This window comes from Grampus griseus, assembly GCF_964374135.1.
Source record: "Grampus griseus genome assembly, chromosome: 3".
Classification (NCBI taxonomy): Eukaryota; Metazoa; Chordata; class Mammalia; order Artiodactyla; family Delphinidae; genus Grampus; species Grampus griseus.
Window position 1 is genome coordinate 82844411 of NC_139019.1, and position 24711 is coordinate 82869121.

General features: G+C 34.6%; 1 protein-coding gene across 16 annotated transcripts in view; it reads left to right on the forward strand.

Moving 5' to 3' along the window:
* PAM (peptidylglycine alpha-amidating monooxygenase) overlaps positions 1-24711 on the forward strand; it is a 282213-nt gene that overhangs the window by 205119 nt on the left and 52383 nt on the right. For all 16 annotated transcript variants that reach the window (XM_082650122.1, XM_082650119.1, XM_082650111.1 and 13 more), the window contains 7 exons: positions 11765-11813; positions 13168-13235; positions 14316-14396; positions 14671-14747; positions 15066-15169; positions 21080-21264; positions 22341-22406. In XM_082650122.1, coding sequence (XP_082506248.1) covers positions 11765-11813; positions 13168-13235; positions 14316-14396; positions 14671-14747; positions 15066-15169; positions 21080-21264; positions 22341-22406 — 630 coding nt within the window. The remainder of the gene's footprint in view (positions 1-11764; positions 11814-13167; positions 13236-14315; positions 14397-14670; positions 14748-15065; positions 15170-21079; positions 21265-22340; positions 22407-24711) is intronic.

Genomic DNA, 24711 nt, shown 5'->3' on the forward strand with positions numbered 1-24711 from the left:
GGGTTCACATCAAAATTAGGAGATCCAAAGCATTTTTTCACACACTCCACAAATACTCAGGCTGGTTTCCACACCCTGTCCCTCACTAATCCCCTCATTGCTTTGGCATGTTTACGTTTGTTTACTGTGTTCTAGGAAGTACGGTAAAAGACGGAAGTCATTAGAGAGGCTAGGATTTGTACATTCTATTTCCTATTTTCTATTAATTCCTTTTTTATGTTAGTTGACTGTCTTACGTGTAAAATGAGAGAGATACCCTAACTAAATATGTGACCAAAAAGACATTTGATGAAAACCATTCAAATATGACATCTCATGACATTTATAAAATAACTGTTAGAAAAATAAAATCCAACCTTCCTTAGGCCTGGAAGAGACCCTTCTAACCTCCCTCTTTCTGCCAACGAAACATTGCTCTCCTCTTCATCCCAGTTGGAAACCCTTTGTCCTGCTCCCCGTTTCTTCTCATTCTATATTAATTCTTCTTTTCTCCATCTTTGAAAATTTTCCAGAGGCTGTCTTCTTGTACGGATATCTCCCCTACCCAACACTTTTCTAGCTCCATTTCTTTGCAAGTATTCCTTACCCTTGTTTCCCCGACTTAACTGTAATGTATCTATCACCTATAATAACAGAAAGGAGAATAAAATCTGAGCAGTAACTGCAAACCCTTCTAAACAGACCCTTTATCTTACATTATGAAGATTTGCTTAAGGTCTCAGGGAATTTTGAGAGATAATTTGGGGCACTGAGCAGTTTCAGTGTTTTCCGTACTACTTCTCAACTCACAAGTGCTTTATGAAGATTAACTTTATTAATCCTCATACCAATTACAACGTAAACATATTGAATGACTGAAAATTAATGCCAAGTCAAATATATGAGCTATAATATTCAAAGTATATTTCCTAATTAATACCGAGGACTACATGCATGCATAATTATATGTAAATTAGCTACTTCAAATTTATTTTTTCATTGAAGAACCAAAATCAGTACACGATACAGTATTTTAAGCTGATGAAGATAATTGGGTTGAAAATACAGCCACTGATTTTAGGTTGAGCTTCAAAAAGCATATATTCCAATTAAATTACCGCTTTTGCAGACTATAAACTTCCTGTTTGCAAAACAAAACAGGATGTTATTGCCACTAGGTTACCCTCTCTTTGCTTATCATTCATGAGCACTTAGCGGTTTAAGTTAAATAAAAGATGGAGAATATACTGTTGCACAAAGTAGTTGAGAATTCCAAAGGGGGTGAAAGGTAAACCTTTTATGTATATAAAAAATATCCTCCAGACAATTCAAAAATTCATAATAGAGCATTTTATATGAGAAATATGATTTTTAGCTTTATATTTCAAACTGAATTTAAAAGTTTCTTTGATTAAAACTCTTAAAGTTCCTTTTCATTCCATTACTTACTCTTCTGGTACCTTTACTGTGGTTCCTAGACTTTTGCAGTTACATTCTGCCCTCAGTAGGGAGAACAGACAATAATTGGGAGAATGCAAAAGAAAGCTTAGACTTTCAATTAAAAAATGAATATATATTAAAAACTGAGATGCAGAAGTAAAAAGTGGTTGATAGGACTTTTCACTGAGAGAAAGGGGAAATAATAAAATAACTCTTAGTAGTCAGATATAGTATTTTAAAAACTGCCGACCAAAGCCCATGAAGCTAGTGGACAAGCTAGTTAAAGGTGCCAGAAGACAGCACCTTCGGAAAGGCAAATAAATGTTTAAATATGCTGTGTACACAAAATAAAGATTTAAAACTTAATGCCTCAGGAAGGGGCCACAAGTGGAGGGTTTTTGCTTCTTGATTTGGGTGCTGGTTACAGGAGTGTTTTAGTTTTTTAAAATTCCTGAAGCTGTAACTTCTGATTTGTGCAATTTTCTGTATATTATATAGTTCAACGAAAAGTTCAAAAAACAATCATTAATTTAAAAACTCTATTAACGCATATATGTGGAACCTAGAAAAATGGTACAGATGAACCGGTTTGCAGGGCATAAATTGAGACACAGATGTAGAAAACAAATGTATGGACACCAAGCGGAGAAAGCGGCGGGTGGGTGGTGGTGGTGGTGTGATGAATTGGGAGATTGGGATTGACATGTGTATGCCGATGTGTATAAAATTGATGACTAATAAGAACCTGCTGTATAAAAAAATAAATAAAATTGAAAAATTTTTTTAAAAAAGAAGTAATCACCATGTCAAGTGTTTAATAACTTTCACTTCCACCTTGAAAAGCATAGATATTAAAGTGCTAATATAATTAAAAAAAAAAAAACTGCCACGTTTTAAAAAATTCTGTATTTACCTAGGATTCGTGGGTTTTTTTCTTTTAATTTTACTTTCTTGGAAGTATGATTCTGGAGCAGGCTCATAATTCTGAGAGAAGAAATAGTATAAATCATAAGCTTCACTATGGATTCTTTTCTTTGCATTCATAAAAGATGGAAAGAGGAAAGTGCTCTGACATTAGTCTCGCCGCAACATTCTCCACACACAGAGCGATTATAAAAGCTCGTTGGTGAGCCTGCCTGCCTGCCTTCCATTTGATCTCTTTTGGGAACAGCACAGGCCATCATTTGTGAAAGTCGTCTTCTTGCAGGATGGATAAAATGCATTTTCTCTTCCTTGCCACAGGACAAATGGAAGCTAGTAATTTCTAGTCCCACAGCAGTGAGTACAAAATCAAAAGAGGCTAACTCACTGCAGTGACAGCTTCAAAAGGAATTCTTTTTTGAAGTTTTTTTTTTTTGGTAGTGCTGGTTTATTTAGCACCAAGGCTTGTCTGCTAAGCCAGCTTTCAGCAGCCCCCAGGAAAACCTCTGTGCAGTTTGTGTCATGTATTAACAGTGCACCTATTTCAGTTATATTTGCTAAGCAGATGCACGTTTGCCATGACAGCTTAAGGTGTTAGTGCTTTTTGAGTGGAGACTATTTTATATCAATGTATCTGTAACTGGAGAGTCCTGATACGAAAATATGTTTTCAGTGATTTCTCTAGGAGAAATTTGGTGACTGAGAATTTGTTTTGAGGAAACTCTAACAAAACACTTTAATATATGCATTTTCTGGTTAATTTGGAGAATCATCTTTTTACTGAGTACTGTTAAGTGACTCTAGGACCTGCATTTATAATCCAGTGGTACCAAAAAACAATAAAGGAACTGTGTCTTACCTTCATTAAAACCAGAGTTTCATTCAGTGTGCCTGTACCCAGAATGAACGCGAGACCCTTATCTGCTATTCCCTCTGCGGTTTCCTATTTGCCTCTTGTGCTTGTGTCCGTCTCTCTGCTGCTGCAGGGTTTCAAATGTACAGAAATAACCTTTCTTATATAACAACACAGTCCAACTATATAGAAATAACATTTTTTAAAAACAACATGGCCCAACGGACAAAACTGACAGCCATCTGCTCCAGTGCCAAGAAAACTGGCTGTGTTCGATCTATTAAGAGACCTCACTCTCCACTCTCCTATGGGATTTTCCAAGTAATTTTGACTCTATGAAATTTTTCCTGACTATAGAAATGAATCCCCAAGTAATCTCCTATTCTTCGTCACCTTGGGAGCCATGATTTAATCTCAGCAAAGTGCCATCAATTGATCTGTCCCATCAATTTAATGTTGTTAATTCAGAACAAAGAACCATAAGGTAAAGATCAAACCAGCTTAACGGTCAAATAGTTATTACAAAATCTGTGTACATATATTATTGAAAAAATATTGGTGTGTATTATATCCTTGATTCATTCTTGTCTGTTAATTCAAGATAGGCAGAAAGTCAAGAAGATGGTCTTTAAATTATGTCAGAACACTCTGAGAGGGTGGAAAGGTATGATACAGTTTACTGTTTGCTCATAAATTTCCTAAAATACATTTTTATTATTAAAGATGTTACTTCTTTGTTTTTCATAAGACTTGGCAATGGTTCCAGGCATGCTTTTTCAGTACTTCCATAAGGAAAGGGTCCATCATCTAAAACTGTGGGTGGGATAGTAGATAATGGGTGTGCTTTATCCTTTATCTTTATCTTCTGAGGAGAGTGCAGTGAATTAAAATCCACTCTACAACTGTCTTTCTGAAGGACTTTTCCAGTTAGTGGGATGTAGTGTATAACAACACATTGGTTCCCTCAGGATTGATGATTAACCTGTTTTTTTTAATTGAAGCAGGAAACAACCAGGACAAGATGAGCTCATGAAGTGTATCTCTTGAGGGAAAGATTAGGAGAGATCAACAGACTTCTAAGGACCTAAGATGTAATAGGTTATTATCATGCATTATTCTACATACTTACTTTACTACTTAGCTATGAATCCAGGCAGGAACTAAAAGCTATTATTAGAAAAGCAAGCTAAATAGTATGGAATGGATAACCTCATATCCCATGCATTCACCTCACATTAAGAGAAATGTACTTCCTACTTAAGTGGATATCCTTAAGTACCACTGGTTACTTATCAATTCTTGCTTAATTCCTTTATTTTAACTTCAGGACATTTCATAGATAAAATGCTTTGGAAGTCTCTAAGAAATAGAACTCTTTTTTTTACGTAAATAATGTTTACTAAATACTAACATTCGAGAATTAGTTTTGATACCCAGGTGTGTCACCAGTGAGCTGAATTGCTTTGGCCAACACCCAGTCTCGGTAGCCTCTTTTCCCCTGTCTATAAAGTGCAAGATTTGAACTCCTTCATCTCCAGGGTCCCTTCCAGTTCTGAAATTCTATGAGTCTATATATTTGATAAAATACCTTGCTGTGGTTATACATCTCTGCCTAAGCAGAGGAGAGCAATTTCTCAAAAAAGAGAAACTGAGACCCTTGTGGAGCGAGTGATCATCCAGTTTTCATCTTACTCAAGATTAGATTTGGGTTGAGTGCTATTTTCAAGTTTCATCCAGTGTCTGTAAATACTTGTTTCTTTCATCATCAGACTACTCTTCAGAAGTCTTACCACTCAACCTACAGTACTGCAGTACCCTCCTATGCCATGATACGCTTCTAAGGCATTATTAGACTTGATTTTACATTTCTTTTTAAAAATGATTCTCATTAAGAGATTCACTGTTAATATCTTTACCATTATAAAAACTTCTAGTACATACATATGGCATTATACTGGACGGTAATGACATAAAATGAAATATACCTCCCAGTGTCATCTGATACCTATCTGGTGAATGAAGTTTCATCATTATATCTTGAAATCAATCAGGCTAAAAGTATTTCTCACTGAAAGAGAACAGCAATCATGAAAGATCCCTTTAACAGTGATATCTTGGGTTCAATCCTCTGTAAACACAGAACATTAATAGCTAAAAGTCAAGTATTCACCAGTATACCTTGGAGAGAGAGTGCACCTATAGCCCAGTACAGTGAAAGAACAATCTGTTTTTGAAGCAGAAGACTAAAATAAAACAAAGATACCTGGAAAGAAGAGTTGTCAGAATTTTTGCATAATGATAGCTGTACAGGATAAATGAATAAACATAGATTAAAAAAACAATTGCAGTATCAATATAAAAATTGCCTCACTCTTTTTTCTACAAACACAGAATCCTGTTGAACTAACTTCTTCTGACCCAGAACTCAGAAAGAAGCAGGTTGTCTTGAGTCTGGTCAAAGGGAGCTTTATTGCTAAAAGTCATGGAAGGCCTTTGAAACAATGTATTATCAACTTCTTTGAGATCCTACTGTCCCTAATCCAAGAATTTCATTTTAGCCAGACCGTGATGTTTATGTCTTACTACAATTTCACTATATCACTGATGACTCTCTTCTGTATCTCCCTAGGTCATACCTTTCTGAATCAGCATTTCTATTTACATTTTGAAAATATCTATTTTGTGCAATATCTTTAACATACCATTTCAATTCTAATTCCTTTTTTAACTGTCTCCTTACTCATTTAATATTCCCATGTTTTCCCCCTTTTTTCTATTCCTGTTATTAAGTTGGAAAAATTTGATGTGCTTTAGTTTCTTCAGTTAAAGAAATTCCTGACCTATAACTATGAAAATATATTTCTTAAAAGTAAAATATTCATGTGCTGAAATTTTTTGGAATCTACCAATAAGAAGAAGAAGAACTAATATTTATTGGATTTTTTCTATGCTCCAAATAGAGTGCTACATTCTTTACATATTATAGATTGTCTCATTTATAGACTGGAGTTTCTTAGTGGTATCAATATTGATCACGAGTACTAATCTACCAAGTATTAAATAGATAACTTTCTAGATCCTGTGCTCGTTTTAAACAAAGGAACTCATTGAGCACCTAGTTGAAACTGGTCATGATCTTGTAAAGCACTATGGTCAAATAACTGTGTGTGATGAAAATGTAAAAATTAATTCCAAACTTTCCACCCAACAAATCTTACATATTGTATGTTGTAAATGTACAATATTTATGCTGAAATATAAATCAGGGAATAGTCCTCATTTCCTGTTCTACCTTTCATTAGGACAAATTCAATCCTGTGATTTCAGGCCATTTTAGTTATTTCACTCACTCCTGTCCGATCTTTATTTAAGCTGTGGGATTCCATTTCTCTGGTTCTTCGGCTCTGCATTAATTTTCCCATCTATTTCCTCTGCTCTCTTTTGTTTACTTTTATTCTAGTCACAGAATTAGTCTTTTTGACTAGCTTTTTCAGCCAGCATATGATTTTGATACTCTGAGTTCATTTTCTCTATGTTTCTTAACTATCTCAGTTCTGATTTTGCTTTTCATCTTATGTGGTAAAATATTAGCAGAAGCACTGATGTGTTTCTTTATGGTAGTAAACCTTTAAAGTCTCATCCATTTTAAGAGACAGATTTCATTTATAGCCTAGTGAATTGAAATGAATTAATTCTTATGAGGCTTCATATCTTGTGGCTGAAGCACTGTGTTACAATAGAAGGGCAAGCAAGTCAGAGCACACTGGGAAATCATCAGTAAAATATGCAAAACTAGCTGAAGTTTCTGAGTTCACCAGAAGGAAGATCAGTGTGGAGGTTATGGAAATAATAATGCATCACTGTGGTAAAGATCATGTTGGAGTTAAAAGGTCATAATCTTCACACCAAACACTCGACTGAAATATGCTTCTCTCCAAAGCTGCCACTTGCTATAGGAATAGCTGTGGTCCGAGAGCCCTCCAGACTTCGAGACAGCCTTGTTTGAGGGAGTTCAAGTTGCTCCTGCTGGGACTTCTCACTATGTATATATACAAACACATGGGCTCTTTAGGTCAAACTGTAGAAAGTCGAACTAGAAGAAATCACAATGATTTACAATAATAAAATTTGATTTTGAAATAATGACTCTATGAAATAGCAATAGACTGAAATGATGTCTAAAATGTATATGAATATGCTTTATAAGTATTTTCTTTACTTTGTGATAACTCCTAGAATTTTGCTCTACTAAAGTATCATCGTTAAAATGTTTATCCATGGGCTTCCCTGGTGGCGCAGTGGTTGAGAGTCCGCCTGCCGATGCAGGGGACATGGGTTCGCGCCCCGGTCCAGGAAGATCCCACATGCCGCGGAGCGGCTGGGCCCATGAGCCATGGCCGCTGAGAGCCTGTGCGTCCGGAGCCCGTGGTCCGCAATGGGAGAGGCCACAACAGTGAGAGGCCTGCGTACCGCAAAAAAAAAAAAAAAAAAAATGTTATCCATTACTAAGTAACAGAATTTCCTCAGGTCACACAGTTAGTAGTGTAATTCTATTACCCCATGGATAAATAATGATGATTATCTAAAATGTAAAGCATAGTATGTACACACTCATACACACAGGCACACATACACACAGCAGTTTTTAGAATGCCTCGTTTTTTGCTGACTCAGTGGATCAGATTGACAAGATAAATTTGATGTAAACAACTCTATTTAGGGTGGCTCTTAAGTGTATTTCTTCACTAATTTTCCTTCTGTATATTTTGATTTCTGGAGTTTTTTGTAAAACAGGTAAGATTTTCACTTTGGATCTGTGTATATTCACCAGCCCTCTACCCATATAAGATTTACATTCTCTAAGACAAAACTTAGAGTCTCTAAAATTCAGTTTTCCCCAAAGTCATTATGTTATAATACATTAAGTCAGAAGTTCAGTATATTTTTCTCCAGAATGTGTTGAACATCTCATATTACTACTTGAGTTTTTAGCTGATTTGTTATTATTGTGTGATATCCTTGACTTTCTTACAGAATATGGCATGTAGTTGATAAACATGTGGGATCAAAAGAAAACCTGGTACTTTGCACTGGAGTGGTGAGACTGTGGCTCACTTTTTAATCTCTACAGGGAATCAAACAGACAACAATTATATAGAAATTATTTAATTGGCTATTTGCTATTATTTAATTTAGAGAAAACTTTGATGTGTGCTTAGAAAATGTCTTCAAATTAAAATTTGTTTTTGACTTATTTTCATGCTTTTCTTTGACTAAAAATCTACTCAATTTAGACAGTTCTAATGAAGAACATTAACAGGAAGATGCCTTGTTACTGGCAATAGCTGGCATGTTACTATTAGTAACACTCCTGCTACTCTTAATTTGGTGACACATTTCAGCTTTAATAATAAACTTATTTAATAGTTCCTGAAATGTGTTAACTTATTTATTTTTCCCATTTACTTTTTTTTTTAAGTCATGGTAAAGAAAATCAGCCAAGTTGGATATCAAAATGTGATTAACTTGATTCTTTCAACACAAGGATATAATGTAAAACCAAGAGACAGTTCTCATTGTACATAGAACTTTTTGCTTGGATGGACATGGTAGGGAGAAAACAAGCTCTCACTTGATATTGTTAATTAAAATAAAAAATTACAAAATCTGACATTAAGTAATTAGTGAGTAATCTGTAAGTGCTAGGTAATGTGCTAGGTGGACACCTTATATGATCCTGTCCTGCATTGCTTAAAATCTTCCAGTGGCTTCTTTGCAGACAGAAAATAAAACCCAGGCTCTTAACACACTCTGCATGGCCCGGACAGTCTCCAGCCTCTTGGCCACCATATCCCTCCTGGGCCACAGTAGATAAAAAAGCTACCCAGTGTCATATTATCCTGTTGAGTTCACTGTGTGACATTATCATGTTTATGTATTTGGTGTTTTGTTTTTCCCTGTCCCACCTACCCCATTTCCCTATCTCCTCCACTTCCATTAGAGCATAAGCACCATGAGAGCAGGAATTTTGAACATACTGTTTTTCACTGAATCCCCATTGTGTAGAACAGCGCCTGAGTATAGCAATTGCTCAGTGAATATTAACTGAATGAATGGATGAGTACCATTTCTCAAAATAGCCTTAGAAGATAGATATGACATTGTTTATATACAGGAGAAATGTTTTCTGAAAACAACCAAGCTAATTAGGTGAGTCTCTGGAGTTTAGAATTCGTTTGGTATGAATTAATGGTATACTTTCCACTATTCTCATTTTATTTTATTTTGTTTATTTTTGGCTGCATTGGGTCTTTGTTGCCGCGCACGGGCTTTCTCTAGTTGTGGCAAGTGGGGGCTACTCTTCGTCGTGGTGCGTGGGCTTCTCCTTGGCGGTGGCTTCTCGTTGTGGAGCACGGGCTCTATGCGTGCAGGCTTCAATAGTTGTGGCGCACGGGCTTCAGTAGTTGTGGCTTGCAGGCTCTAAAGTGCAGGTTCAGTAGTTGTGGCACACAGGCTTAGTTGCTCCGCAGCATGTGGGATCTTCCCGGACCAGGGCTCGAACCCTAGTCCCCTGCATTGACAGGCGGATTCTTATCCACTGCGCCACCAGGGAAGTCCTATCCACTATTCTCTTTTGATCAGTGGAGATGTTTAGGTAATTCTGGGTAAATTCTATGGCTAATCATTTTGCAAGTAGTACAGACTAGGCATATTTACTAAATCTCAATCAGTACATTTAGGAAAACTTGTTCTCAAAAGTAAAAAAATTTTTAATAAATTAAAAAAATACTCAGTTATCCTTTCTATATTTAAAAGCATGGGCAAAAATTAAGATAAACCTGTAATTTATTCTTTTTGCTATTATTTTCTCCATCTATTTAAAACTCAATTGAAATTTTTAAAAAAAGAACAGTGAAATTATTATGAAAATAAAATCTCACTGAAATTGATTTAGGAGACTGGATAAAGTCCCTTTGTAAAATGACAAAAATAAATCCAACTGATTAAATATAAAATATTTATCATTGAATTTATTTGTGTTGTTTTTAAGATCAAGCATAATACTATACAGAGACATTTCCTTTGTGTTTTATTACCAAAGTATTAAACATGATTTGTTATATTTTCTTTCTAAACTTTATCTATGGTAAATAAAAATGCATATCTTGTTAGTTACCTGTTATTATGTATTTTTATGTGAAGCTACGTTTGCTTTTCTCATGAGAATTACAGATGAAAGGAAAAAATTTTCTTGAATTATTGCATGTGCTGTTATTTATTAGTATACTTCACTTTTTAAATAATTAATTCATTTATTTATTTATTTTTGGCTGTGTTGGGTCTTCGTTGCTGCATGCAGGCTTTCTCTAGTTGTGGTGAGCAGGGCTACTCTTCGTTGCAGTGCGTGGGCTTCTCATTGCAGTGGCTTCTCTTGTTGCGGAGCATGGGCTCTAGGCAAGCAAGCTTCAGTAGTTGTGGCTCATGGGCTCTAGAGCGCAGGCTCAGTAGTTGTGGCACACCAGCTTAGTTGCTCCGTGGCATGTGGGATCTTCCCGGACCAGGGCTCGAACCCGTGTCCTCTGCATTGGCAGGCAGATTCTTAACCACTGCGCCACCAAGGAAGTCCAGTATACTTCACTTCTTAATTTCTCATATAAATCTATCAATCTTGCACACACATACACAATAGTTACATTAAAATCAACTCTTAAAGTTGAGATACAGAGTTTTATAATTACTAGAATAAAATGTGAAATAGAAAGGATTTAACATATACAGAAATGGAAGGAATGAGTAAGTCTGAGTTACTCTTCATGGTCTCTGTGGTTAGAGATCAGCAACTTCAAAAGAGATCAGAATTTGGATGAGTAATTTAAATTTTTACCTTCTTTCTATTTGGAGAAGACGAAGAAAGAAGAGAGAAGATTTGTAAGAGGTCTCTGAAGTGTCCTTGGCAAAGATGCAGATACTTAGCAGCTCTCAACTGAAGTTAGGGTGTAAAAAGAATGAACATCAGGTTCCTGTTTAGAAGGTGGGAATGAACGAGGCGTAGAAACCAAATAAGGTGATCCCTATACATAAATTTGAGACATTACAGACTCTAAAAAATGGTTATATCTTGAAAGCCCAAATTATGGACTACTTCAGTTCTTGAAAAGTAGAAAAGCTAGTTGTTTGGAGCCCCATGGAACAAACCATTCAGTTCACAAACTTTTCTGGATGTTTCAACAATACAGATAATGCATAGAGAGAAGCCACAGCTTTCTTCTGTGAGCTTATGACTAGTACTTAGTGTATCTGCAGGAAAGCAGATAACTAGTCAGTTTGATGAGTCAAGAAAAAAAGCTACAGACTGCTTGAAATGATAGTTTTGTTGTTGCTCTGGGATACATTGGAAATAAATGGATTTCATGAATATGAAAGTACTCTGTAAACTATAAAACACCATACAAATGAAGTATGTAGGGTTTTTTATGTAGTATTGGGTTGTGATTAGTTAACATTTTTAGTTTGAAATCCATTTTTCACATTTTTATATTTAAGGTGTGTATTTTGTGTGTGTGTTTTCAGATAATCACAAAGACTGCTCTGGTGTTTCCTTACACCTTACACGCCTGCCGTAAGTACTACTGTTATCCTAGCTGAGTTACAACTTTAAGATCTTCAAGAGCTTAAAAGTGGGAAATCCACTGTGCTAGTTACCTATTGCTGTATAACAAATTATTCTAAACGTAGTGGCTTAAAACAACGAATATTTATTGTCTCATTTTCCTGTGGCTCAGGAATTTGGGCACAGCTTAGCTAGGTGCTAGGGCTGGCAGTCTCGCACAAAGGCTGCAGTCAAAGTCTCGGCCAGGGTTTCAGCCATCTGGAGACTTGACCGAGGAGGATTCGCTTCCAAGATCTCTCGGGTGGCTATTGACAGGATTCAATTCCTTGCTGGCTGTGGGCTGGAGGACTCCCTCCTTTCCTCCCCGTGTGGGCCTTAAACAGGGCAGCTCACAGCATGGCAGCTGGTGTCCATCACAGCTAGCAAGGGAGAAAGCAAGAGGGTGAGCAGGATAGAAGCCAGAGAGTCATTTTGTATCCTCATTTCAGAAGTTACTGAATATAATGTATAAGCCTGATAGGTGAAGAAAATAGTTAACAACAAATCTTCATACTCTGAACCCAGCGGAGAAAAAAAAGAAGTCATTTTTGCTATATTCTGTTTGTTAGAAATAACAAAGTACTGGGTCTGGTTACTAGGTCCAGCCCACATCAAGGGAAGAAGATTGGACAAGGTCACGAATGTCAGAGCTGTGGGTCTTTGGGAGCTGTATAGATCAGGGTTCTCCAGAGAAACTGAACTAACAGAATGTGTGAGAGAGACAGAATGAAAGAGAAAGAGAAATTGAGATTTACTTTAAGGAATAGACCCACACAATTGTCCGATCTGGCAAGTCTGAAATATTCAAGGCAGGCTGGCAGGTGGGAAATCCTGGCAGGAATCAATATTGCAATCTTGGGTCCAAAGACAGTCTGGAGGCAGAATTCCTTCCTCTTCCCGGGACCTCAGTCTTTTCCCTTAAGAGACCCACCCACGTTGTGGACCATAATCTGCTTTACCCTAAGTCAGTGTTTTAAATATCAACTACTTCTTAAAAAATACCTTCACAGCAACATCTGAATTAGTGCTTGACCAAACAACTGGGCACTGCAGCCTAGCCAACTTGACATATACAATTAACCATCACAGGAGCCACTAAGAGACTGCCTTCCACATTTACTGTGCCACAAAAATGTGTATTATTTGCCCAAGAAAGTAAAGTTTTCTCCAGAAATAAATATATATTCTACCTCTTTTACCATATTATTTTAATTTTCACATGAATCATATTTTGCCGACCAATGTATTGAAGTATACCTTATTTTTCCAAGGCAATAGTTTTGACTTTGCAAATAGTTGAGATAAATATTACTGTTTTCTGCAGACAGCCTTCAATTGCTGGCATGTACCTTATGATGTCTGTTGACACTGTTATACCAGCAGGAGAGAAAGGTGAGTAATGATCTTTCAGAATTAGTTACCTCATTACCTAATCTTTAAGAATGGATTTACAGTATATTTTTCAAAACACTTGAAATGACCAATATTTTTGAGTCCCTGAAAAATACACCAGTTCTTTATTATCCTTGGAGTTAAAATAGGTTTTTGTATTATTCCAAGCCAGTAGTTTATTATTTTCCAGTTTTTATGCTAAGAATTGAGGCCCATGGGTAAGTAGAGGGTTATACAAATTAAAGAATAATTCTTGAGTATTTTACAAATCAATCATCCATTCTTCTGATGCCAGAAACAAATTTCATATCATACTGTGGCATAAACTACTGCAGAGAATATCAGATTCAGAATCAAAAGCCAGCAAATCCAGGTGCAACTCAAGTCTTTGAACACAGATTTACTGGGCTTATTTCTCCATTTGTAAAATGGGGATAATAATAGCTGATTTCTCCTAAACTTACAAAAAGCTATTGGAATAAATATAATATTATTCATCAGTGTATCTTATCCTTTGGTGAAAGTGTTATATTAAATATTGTTTGTTTGTTCTTACTGGGAATCTTTTAAAGTTAATGACAAGTATGATCTCATTACTTTTCATTGGCTTATTTTAAAAGATGTTTATTGAATAGCTACTATGTGTTAGTCTGCAAGGAAGGAAAAGTATATGAAATGTTTCCTTCTCAACAGGAACTGTCAATCTTGTTATCTTAGGTATCTGTAATCAATTTTTCAAAAATCCTTCTGTTCTAAAAGTAAAAACAAATGTTTAAGCTTTTTCAACTGTGTAAATTTCGTGATAAAGATATCAAATTAAGCCTATGTTTTCACTGTTGATTTGGCCTAGTCATTTTGTTTATGAGTGAAATAAAATATGAGGGTAAGGGGTTCTTAACTCATCTTAGTAAAGTAGCTGGCACATAATAAGTGCTTAATATCTGCTGAGTATATGAGTATATGTTTACTCAAAACCCCCATGCTTAGCTACTTGTGAATACTCTATACATACTTTTAGTCAAGAATAATGTTATTTTCCAGTTGAATAGTGACTTTTTTCTGTGTTTTCATTTCTAACAGTGGTGAATTCTGATATTTCATGCCATTATAAAAAGTATCCAATGCATGTCTTTGCCTACAGAGTTCACACTCACCATTTAGGTAAGAACTTTAAACTACATATTAGATGATATACCACTGTCCTTGCTAATGCTATAAATGTAAAATGTAAATTATATTTGACCTTGAATCTGTTTCAGTGAAAGAGATTTTGTGCAATACCTTGAAATTCTGCATGTTTTTTGATCATATTGTTTTCATGAAAATGCCTAGCATTTGGAGTTCTGAAAATATTCATATTTTATTTTGAAATAAGAAAAATAATGCCTTTTATTTTTCTAATACCTTATATAATTATAATTTGTGTTCATTGCAGGTAAGGTAGTAAGTGGTTACAGAGTAAGAAATGGACAGTGGACACTGATTGGACACCAAAGCCCCCAGCTGCCACAGGTGTGTAGAATCTAGTACAATTTTGAGAGAAAAAAATATTAATCAGATAGTAATTTAAAAAACCCTCATAGGGCCCTTGTGAGTTTCTCTAGGATCTAAATATCTCTAAATCTACCTTTACTGTATATCTAAGTTGTGTATAACCTCTTTTCCAACTTGATGGTTTCCTTATCAGTTCTCTTAATATTTCTAAGCAGCGTGGTGAAGTGTGTGTTCATCCTCTCTACCCAGGGTGCCCCAAGCCTCACGTTATTAAGGCATGTGCTTCTGGGTTTTATTGAGGATTTTAATGAATCATTGTATTTGTCTTCTTTGCAGGCTTTCTACCCTGTAGAACACCCAGTAGATGTTAGTTTCGGTGACATACTGGCTGCAAGATGTGTATTCACTGGTGAAGGAAGGACAGAAGCCACACACATTGGGTATGATTTCACAAATTCCACTATTTAAAATGATTTTCATTAGGACAAGGCATGAGTATAGGTGACAGTTGTCTTTGTGAATGAATGGCAGGCACATTTTTCTCTATTATGAACAATTACAACAAACTATAGCATTTTATGATTTTAGAACTGATTGATCTAGATAAACTCCAGAACATGTGCTTACTTTTTCATGCTTCCTTTCTTCCTGCTTATTCAAGACCTTCAGGATCACACCTCTACATATTATAGTTGCCACAAGAGTGTGTATTACTTCCTGTACATCTTAATAAAGAAAAATGTAATGATTATAATTTTTTTTTCTCAAGTGTCCTTTTGCCCTGTCAACTTTAGGTGATTATATAGGTTTTGCATGTAGTGGTGGCCCTTAATTACTCAGAACCATTGATTTTTTTCTACCTGTTAAAACTTTTATGTATTCATTGTTTTCCAGATAAGAAACCAAATGAGAATAATACTATGCAGTACCTTTTCCATAAGAGAATGTTGAATTTTTAAATAATTTTCAAAATACTGAGCTGCTTTGAAATAAGTATACTTTATAACACCAAGTAAATTTTTCAAAACACTATGAATTGTTTCAAAAAAGGTTTGCCTAAATTAAAAATGAAAGATAAAGTCTCTTATTTCTTTCTGTTAGAAAAGAACCAAGGAGCCTCCTTTCCATATTAAACTAGGTTATAAAATATTTATGATGCCACCTAGAAGATGGAGCTTTAAACCACTTATCTTTTGATCAAAGAGAAGTTACAGAGAATAGGCGTCTGAAAATATGCATTAGATGCCCAGAAGATGATTCTTATGATGACAACACTAGCTGTTGGTTGTCAGGGGAAACAGAAAAGGTACTGATGCAGGTAAAAGAAAAAAAAGCATTCGAGATGGTGGAATAGGACTTTTTAATGTCGGTCTAAAAGGGTTTTGTATCATCAATTTTAAGGCTAAAGATAAAACAAATAGAAAAAAGTCATCAAGTTATATTAAATAAGAAGTTTTTAACAGCTTTGCTTTTGGATGACTGATAAATTTGGGAAGGAGACTTGAGTAAAGCAATAAAATTATTGAGTTACATAAAATGGTAACAAAAGGACTGACAAAGTAGACATAATTAGATTTAAAAAGTCTAATAATTCACTTATTAACAATCTTTAAATACACGAAGCGTAGAGCCTCTGGAACTTAACTTAAATGCCATTGGTTATTTTATTAACCTTTGAAGTAGACAAACAAAGGAGTAAAAAAACCCCTTTCAACACATTCTTTGTACTAGCCTACAAGTTTAAGTGTGGAATAAGTAGAATATTTTTGCTTAGAGGTTCCTGTACAGTTTTGGAGGGCTTGTAACTTTGGCCAGATTCTATCCTTTGAGTATCCTCTGTGAGGCAATTATCAGCCATAGAAATTAATGACTTGTTATAGTACCAGGATGAGAGGCCAAAGTGATCTCTAGGGGCCTCTTTCAGTTTCATGAGTCCAGAATAATTCTAGTCTTTTTTAAAATGTGCATTTTGCTTTAAAATAATACCCTAAAATGACTATACCAATCTATCTTTTTGTAACTCTCATGTGGACTAAAGAAAATGCCACTTTGTAAATGAAATAGAAAGAAATTACAGGAAATTAACTTATTGGGTGAATCCATATTCTGAATATTTAATTTAAACTAAGGAAGCAGAAAATTTTGAATAAACTTAAATATGAATTAAATCCTCATAATAATGCAAAGCATTCTTACAGCACTTAATATACTTTTTAGTAATAACAATAATGCATCTGTTTTGTAAAGTAAAAGGTACCACCTCCATAGGGTACTATAGAATCACAATTGAGAATGTAACCAGTATAAAGAGAAAACTAGTATTTTTATGATGTCTTTTAAATTAAATGATACTCTGTAAATCTCCTCTCTCTCTTCTCTGTTCCCATCTAACCCCCAACCCACATACACAAACATGTACTCCCACTGGCACAGGTTTGAGCCCTGAGCATGAAGCTGACTTAAATACAAGTCCCACTTACCCAAAGGTCATATAGGACCAGCAGATGCCCCCTTCAAGCACTGGAAGAAAAATGGGCTTCAAGTTTTTTACCTTCTTGTTCTGCAGCCACCTGGAAACTAGGTTTTACTGGAAAATTGTACCATCAGTGGCCTACTAGGAAGATTTTCACTTGAGTGATTCTTCTACCCAATCCTAGCTTAACTCTATTAAGCTAGAAATTTTAGGACTGGAGAAAACTTAGCTTAAGTAGAGCAATCATAGTTAACTAATAAAAAGCCCTTAAAAAACTAGGGACAGATTTTTCCATACCAGGGATTCATCTCAAAATATAACCATTAAAAAACAGCTGAATTTAAGACAAATTATGTTAATAAATTTACTTAATGGTAACATTTTAAATCCAGATATATTATGTTTCTTTTTAAATAGTAAATATGAGTAATATATCTTAGGCAAAGTTGCGCTAATGTATATATTGACAATATAGTACTAATTAACCTACCAAGAAGCAGTATTTTCTACCTGACTGCATTACATATTTTATATTAAACATGATGCTTCTCTAAATTCATTTCAGATGTTTAGTCAAGTTTAAACAACAAACAAAGAATTTAATTGAGTCAGCCAAGTAAGCTAATTAAGTCAGCTAATTTGCCTAAAAGTGTATATGCTAAAATTTTAAATTAATTCTTGAGAATTGGTAGGTAATATTTACCAGTTTGGTCAGTTTGTTGGTGATATTTTTCATTTGGGACCAGTTATTTCATATACATATGAGCAGGTCTAATAAATATTTGTAGTTACCAAGCACAACAGTTTAATCAGCATTTAAAGTGTATTATATGCAAATAAAGTTATATGATCAATAGCCTCTTAATGTACAAGTTTTAAAGTACCATGAAACCTCTTAAGAAACAATTCAAAGTTTTGTAAAATAACTTCTTTAAAGTTTTCATATTTCTTTCCAAAATTAGTCTTTCACTGTCATTGGTTATTTTCAAGTCTAGCACCTGTTCATATTTCTTTCCCAAATTAGTCTTTTATTGTCATTGGTTATTTTCAAGTGTAGCATCTGTTGAGTGTAAGGGGCAGGGGCTAGGGATGAGGGAATCACCAGAGTGGAGTATCACTGTCTGAAACATAGTCATGGTGTTCCATAATATTTGGGTTTTTATAAATGATACATTTCACAATATTTGATACTTTCTTAAATGTCAATTACATATCTTTATAATATGAAATGATATATTTTTATAAAAACCCTGATAGATAAAAGAAAGATAGATAAACAGATAGACCTCAATATTTTTCAGAAATGCTGTAAATTGAGTTTGTAATATTGACCTGACTCAGCAGTATGATGTATTAGGGGTAACAGGTTATGCTGTAATACATTATAAACATCTGTTAAGATAGATTGTTCCTTCTTCCTCATTCAACATATATTTATTGAGCATGTACTATTTTCAGGCTCACCAGACTTTGTCAGATTTAAAGCTAGCCTATATAAAAGAAGTAGTTCTCACTTAAGCACCTTATTATGCATGAAGAGGAAAGAAATGCACCACTGTAATTTGGGGATATAGGTGATGCCAGCCATCATCATTTAGGGAATCACATTGGCATTAGGGAGTGTTGAAAGGACCATTCAGCAGAGCCAGCGCAGAAGTCTGAACACAGTGTCCCTCCATACTTTCTCATGTTAACAAGCATTAGATTGACAGAGTTGCATTGCATATGTTGTTCTCTATGGAGAAGAAGGGTAGATGTATCACAGTTCTCCCTTAGGAACATAGAAAGCAGTTTGGTTTAAAGTCAGATATTTTTTGGGTGAAAGAAAGATGAATGTGGAATAAAACAGGCACACCATGTTGCTGATACTAACAATGATTTGAATCCTACCATGTTTAGGATATGATAGTTTCTGTGTCAGATGGGAACTCAGAGTTACTTTGACTACAAGTTCAATTATAGATGGAAAGGAATAAAGTATGACTCTTTTCTTTTTCTTCAGCTGTTTAATGAAATTTCCTTTGTGATTGTGAAGATTCTTAAATTGTTTAATCAGCTCAATATTGTATCATAGAGTCAATACCTTAAATGAGCTATATTAGTGAGCTGATTAGGCTGTTTCACAAAATCACATGTGTTTAGAGATGAACATGGGCATGACATTCCCAAACAAAAAATATAGAAGGATCTATCCATTGGTTAATTGCAAGTTTCATTTATTACCATACAAATTTATTCAGTTTTTTTCCTTTCATTAATTTGGGAAGGTTTCATTTTGCTTTCCCTCTCTGCACAATGATGCAAGGTTTTCTAAGCCAGGGCCACATCTTAAATTACTTTTCCCTCATTTCACTCTCTTGATCTATACCTTTTTCCTCATTTTGAATGAGGGGAGAGTGGATAATATGGTGGGAGCTCTGGCTTATTACTTTGGCACCAGCCATTCCTTTTATAGCACATAATTTTCTGACCAACTCCAAAGCTGCTAAAATGTAGTTCTTAGCAATGGCATTTTGACACATGAAGATGTGTGTAGTGAACAGGTGTTTGCTTGGGTTTGCACTTCACTCTTTGCTTTTATTTCATGGGAAAGGCAATTACACTGGCAGGTATCAGATTCAGAGAGTGAGAAGACAAATTATTTTCAAAAGCACAAACGGAGCTTCCCATAACTGGGGCTCATTCCTGTGGTCTCTCGGGCTCTACATTTTCAAAGCTTAGAGGAACCACATCCCTGTTTGGAAAAGATTTTTCTTTTTTTTCCTTCCCTTGCTGATGTCATTACTGTTGCTATGGAGAGGAAATAAGTGCCGCATGACATTGCTGGAAAAATCAACACTGATGTATTTCTGTATGGCAAATAATCCATTTCAGAGCTTGTTTTTTTATTAGTAGAGACTTGCTAAAAATTGTCAGAACTAACACCAAAAAGGAAATGTTGCTTTGCCCAAACCACGCTGGTATATAAAAGGTGGTTTATGTGAAGGTGTACCTAGTAACCCATGTGAATTGAGGAAGAAGAAAACATGTTCTATAAACTATTAGGCATGATTTATATTATTCGGAACTTTTTCTTGGAAATGACCACCCCACTGTTTTAAAATCTATCTTCAACGTTGAGTTTTTCAGTTGTACGGCACTACCCCATTCAGGTCTGAGCCCTTAGAAGACATTAGGCCTGGTTTCATTTTGTATCATTCCTCAGGCATTCTTTTCTTCCCTGCTATAGAAGTCAAGGTGCCAAGTCAGATACCAGAGATAACGTTTATGATGTCTTAGTATCAACACATGATTCTTGATTCATCTCACCCTGAGGAACAGGCAGTTACCAAAACCAAGATCCCTGACTCTAAGGGTTAAATGGAAAAAGCCACTTTTATATAAACTTGTAATTAATATATGGTGTTTCTGTTGAACTGTTCTGAATTTTATTGTTATTAAGTAAATAATTAAGATTTTCCATGAGAAAAATACTTTACTCAATCTATGAGTTTTAACAAATAGAAGAAGGACTAAAGAATAAAAGGATTTAGAAGAGGAAAGAAAGCATCTCATTGCAACTGAAATGCCATTACCGTCAGTAGTATTTGGTGATATCCATGGAGTGACTGCAAAAGAATACTCCATTATTAAGTGGAAATATGCCTTTGAAAGTGTGCTTTTGATGTTGAAAACTGTGATGGGTTTTAATGAAAGCTATAAAATAAATGTACAATATTTCCATCTTTGAATCCATTGTTGGAAGATTTACCGGTTGCATTTTTCTTGCATTAAGAATGTGTTTTATGTGAATGACTGATTTGTCATGTCTGTGGGTTTTTTTGTTTGTTTGGTTGGGGTTTTTTTGGGGTTTTTTTTTTTTTTGTTTTGCCTGCAGTGGCACATCTAGTGATGAAATGTGCAACTTATACATTATGTATTACATGGAAGCCAAGCATGCAGTTTCTTTCATGACCTGTACACAGAATATCGCTCCAGATTTGTTCAGAACCATACCACCAGAGGCCAACATTCCAATTCCTGTGAAGTCTGATATGGTTATGATGCATGGACATCACAAAGGTAAAATTGGTGTTTAATTTAAATCAACGTATGATTTTGTATTTTATGTTTTCTTATGTGTCTCACTTGACTATATGATTAATGTTTAAAATCATCCTCCTTCTGTCAAACAGTCGCATATGTACACATAATCTGATTCCCTCTTTTCCCTCTTTATCCTCTATCTCCCCTCCTGACATTCCCCCATCAAAACAGTTAAAGTGAAAACTCTCAACTAGTGATGAAACAGATTCATTTGAGACCAATTCCATAAATGTAGATCTTTCTTCATTTAATTTGTGTTTCTAGTTTCCTCGTTTCATTCTTCCCATAACCAGTAATGAATGATTCAGTTTATGAATTTATACACCATATTCTAAAGAGTGCTACAGTTTGCCAATGAAAATGGTTATCATCTCCGACCATACCCTAAATTATCTGTTGAATGAGTCTTCAAGCAAAGAACAGTTCTTGATTTATGAGGCATTACTAGCCTTAGTCTTTTTGGTCTCATTCTCTAAATTGTTCTTTAATTTACTGTTCATCTGCAAAATGGTCATATTGATTGTCACTTCTTTAGTTTAAAATTGCAAAACCCACATACTGTTTTATTGGAGGAAGTATGCTGAGACTTTACTGAGTATTACAAGTTCAGTCTTAATGCCAGAACTTCTTATTTCTTTCTATAGGAAATTTTATAAAAGAAATTAACATAGCAATCAGGTCATTTATAAAAATCATAATATATTTATAAAATGTACCTTAAAATGTTCTGAAAATATCCTAAAATTATTACTAGATTCAACTTTTAAAAAATACAAGCAGTTTTATTAATGCATCTTTAAAATTCTGCATCATTTATATATTACTGAAAGGGTAGTTGATCCAGTTATTAAGTCCGAGTCTGGTACTTTGTAGTTATGCTAGAGTTTTTTGTGAATTAGAGCATTTCTACCATATCAATTCATAATACTACTGTTTTTATGAAATACAAGACCCTGAAAATATTTTTATGTTGATAGCATATTTCCAATAAACTATTTAAAGTATGTAATATATACTGCAAATTTATGCTCAGCTCTTTTGATCCTTTACAGAAACAGTGAATAAAGATAAGACTTCTGTACTACAGCAGCCAAAACGAGAAGAAGTATTAGAACAGGGTATGTATGCTTACTTCTGTAACTAGGCCTATAAAAGTATTCCTTATCCAAATAGGCAACCAAATTTTAAAGTTATTGAGGTATTTTAGGTCTTTCTTTGTCAGCCTAATACCCTACATATTGCTGATTTTATGTAATACATAATTCATGAGAAAATGGTCAAATGTTGCACTTTGGCTTTGAAAATAAAAGTATTAATGTAATTTAGTCCCACTAGATGTTTCTGTCCTTGTTTTACCTTATTTATTGTTGTAACTTTTATATATAGTGCAAGGAAGTGCAGATATAATCATTAGAAACAATCAGTGGGCTGCTTTTGAAACCTTATGACCTTTAACATTTAAATTCTTGTATGTTTTGTATGGTGTGTTCATAACTATACTTGAGGTTCAAGAAAAAAAGAAATTAAGAATTAAACATATCTTGCCTCTCTTTTAAGTCATTCTTCTCTGCCTTCAGTTAAGGTAGGCGGGATTATCATCTTATGCATTTGTAGTTTTGTGTTAAGTTGCCATCTGATGAGTTAGGAAAGCTTCATTCTTCCTCTGTTCTATTTATTTAAAGTGGTAATATTTGATGTTGTAGGTCATATACTGTATGTGCTGGCACTGAAAATTTATTCTCCTGAATCTTGCTTTCTTGCCAGTTAAATTGGAACATAGTACTTTGTGTTAGGTGTTGAAGTATGTTATCAAGTCGTTTTTGGCCTAGATGTAATATATTTAAAAGCATTAGTTTAATGTTAATGCAAACATGCTTCTATTGACAACATAAAGTGTATAGGAAATAGATAGGATTTTTCTATTAGCAACTTATAGAAATTTGTGACTCTTTGGGTATTGTAAACCACTATAGGAATTATTCAAAATGTGTTCTGTTAAGTCTACGTCAAAGATAGTACTCTTGCACTAATAGTATTTGCAAAATTAAAAACTCAGACTTTTTAAAGGAAAAAAATGCATTCTGAAAGGAGAATAGGGTAAACTGTAATATAAAAGTTTTGAAATTATATAGAGTATGTTCCATAACATCTCATTCTAACAAAGTGGCTTAAAAATAAACTTAGCTCGAAGTTGTTTCTATTTTTGTATTAAGTCAAAAAAAGGGAGATGATTTTATAGTGAATAATTTATGCTAAGTGGTTCCTACTGAACTATTGAGTATGGCTTAAAATAGCTAAATTTGTCAATCCTGTGTATATAATTTGTAAGGAAATCAATAATTGTAGCCTAAATATAGTAGTTTTAAGTGTTTACTATAACTGTCCAGAAATTTAATCAGACTTAAAATGAATTATTTTGACATTGCACACACTGTTTGAACTGTATGTCTTTGGAATAATTGGAGTCATCTTAGAACACATTTCCAAATACCAGCATATGTGGTACAGTGTGGAATGAGATCACCATTTAGTAGATGCAGCTTGTAAAATTTTTCTATGGAAACTGAGGCTGGACTTTTTTCCTTTTGAAGTTACATGAGTTGATCAAGAAAGACATTGAGACCCCTGAAAGATTAGAAACACGGAGGTTTTATTAGCAGAGGAACCTTAAATATTAGATTTAATCTGTTCTTTTCAAACCATAGGATTTTAGATGGTGTCATGTATGCCTAAAAACCAAATCCTTTAATACACTTTCATATACTGCCATTCATTTACCCTTTTATGTTTGATAGCATATACATATAGTATTAAGAAGCTTAAATATACCCTTATATGTTTATTGATATATTGGGCTATATACCCAGTATAGTCTTAATGGTTTCAGAGAAGAATTCTGTGGATACATAAATTATTTTCCTGTAGTTACCATTTTATTCTACTTATGAATAAAAATGCTGTAAAGTGATTTAACTTGGGAAGAAAAAACCAGTAGTCTGACTCAATTTTCGTACTGCAGAAAATAGGCTGTGGCATTCATATGTTGAAATTAGTAGGTCCATCAGAATGTCACCTCCTAGATTATGTGAAGACAAATACCTCACCAAAAGCTATTTCAATGGCCTTTGTAGCCTCTCTATTATTCCATAAGTCTTTGGGGATCACCAGCCTGGAATTTAAAGAGAATTATAGAAATATTCCAAATGCATATTTGTACACATAGTTTATTTGACTTGCTAGTTAGATCAATCTATCTCCTTGCACTACACAGGACAAATCTACTCATTACTGAGAGAGTATCCCATTCTTCTCAGAGATGTTTGTTTGCACAAAATGTCTATTTGTATTCATTCCCTGGGGTGTTAAATGGACCAAGGAGATGATAGGAGGGCTCTAATTATTCAAATAAATTACACCATGTAG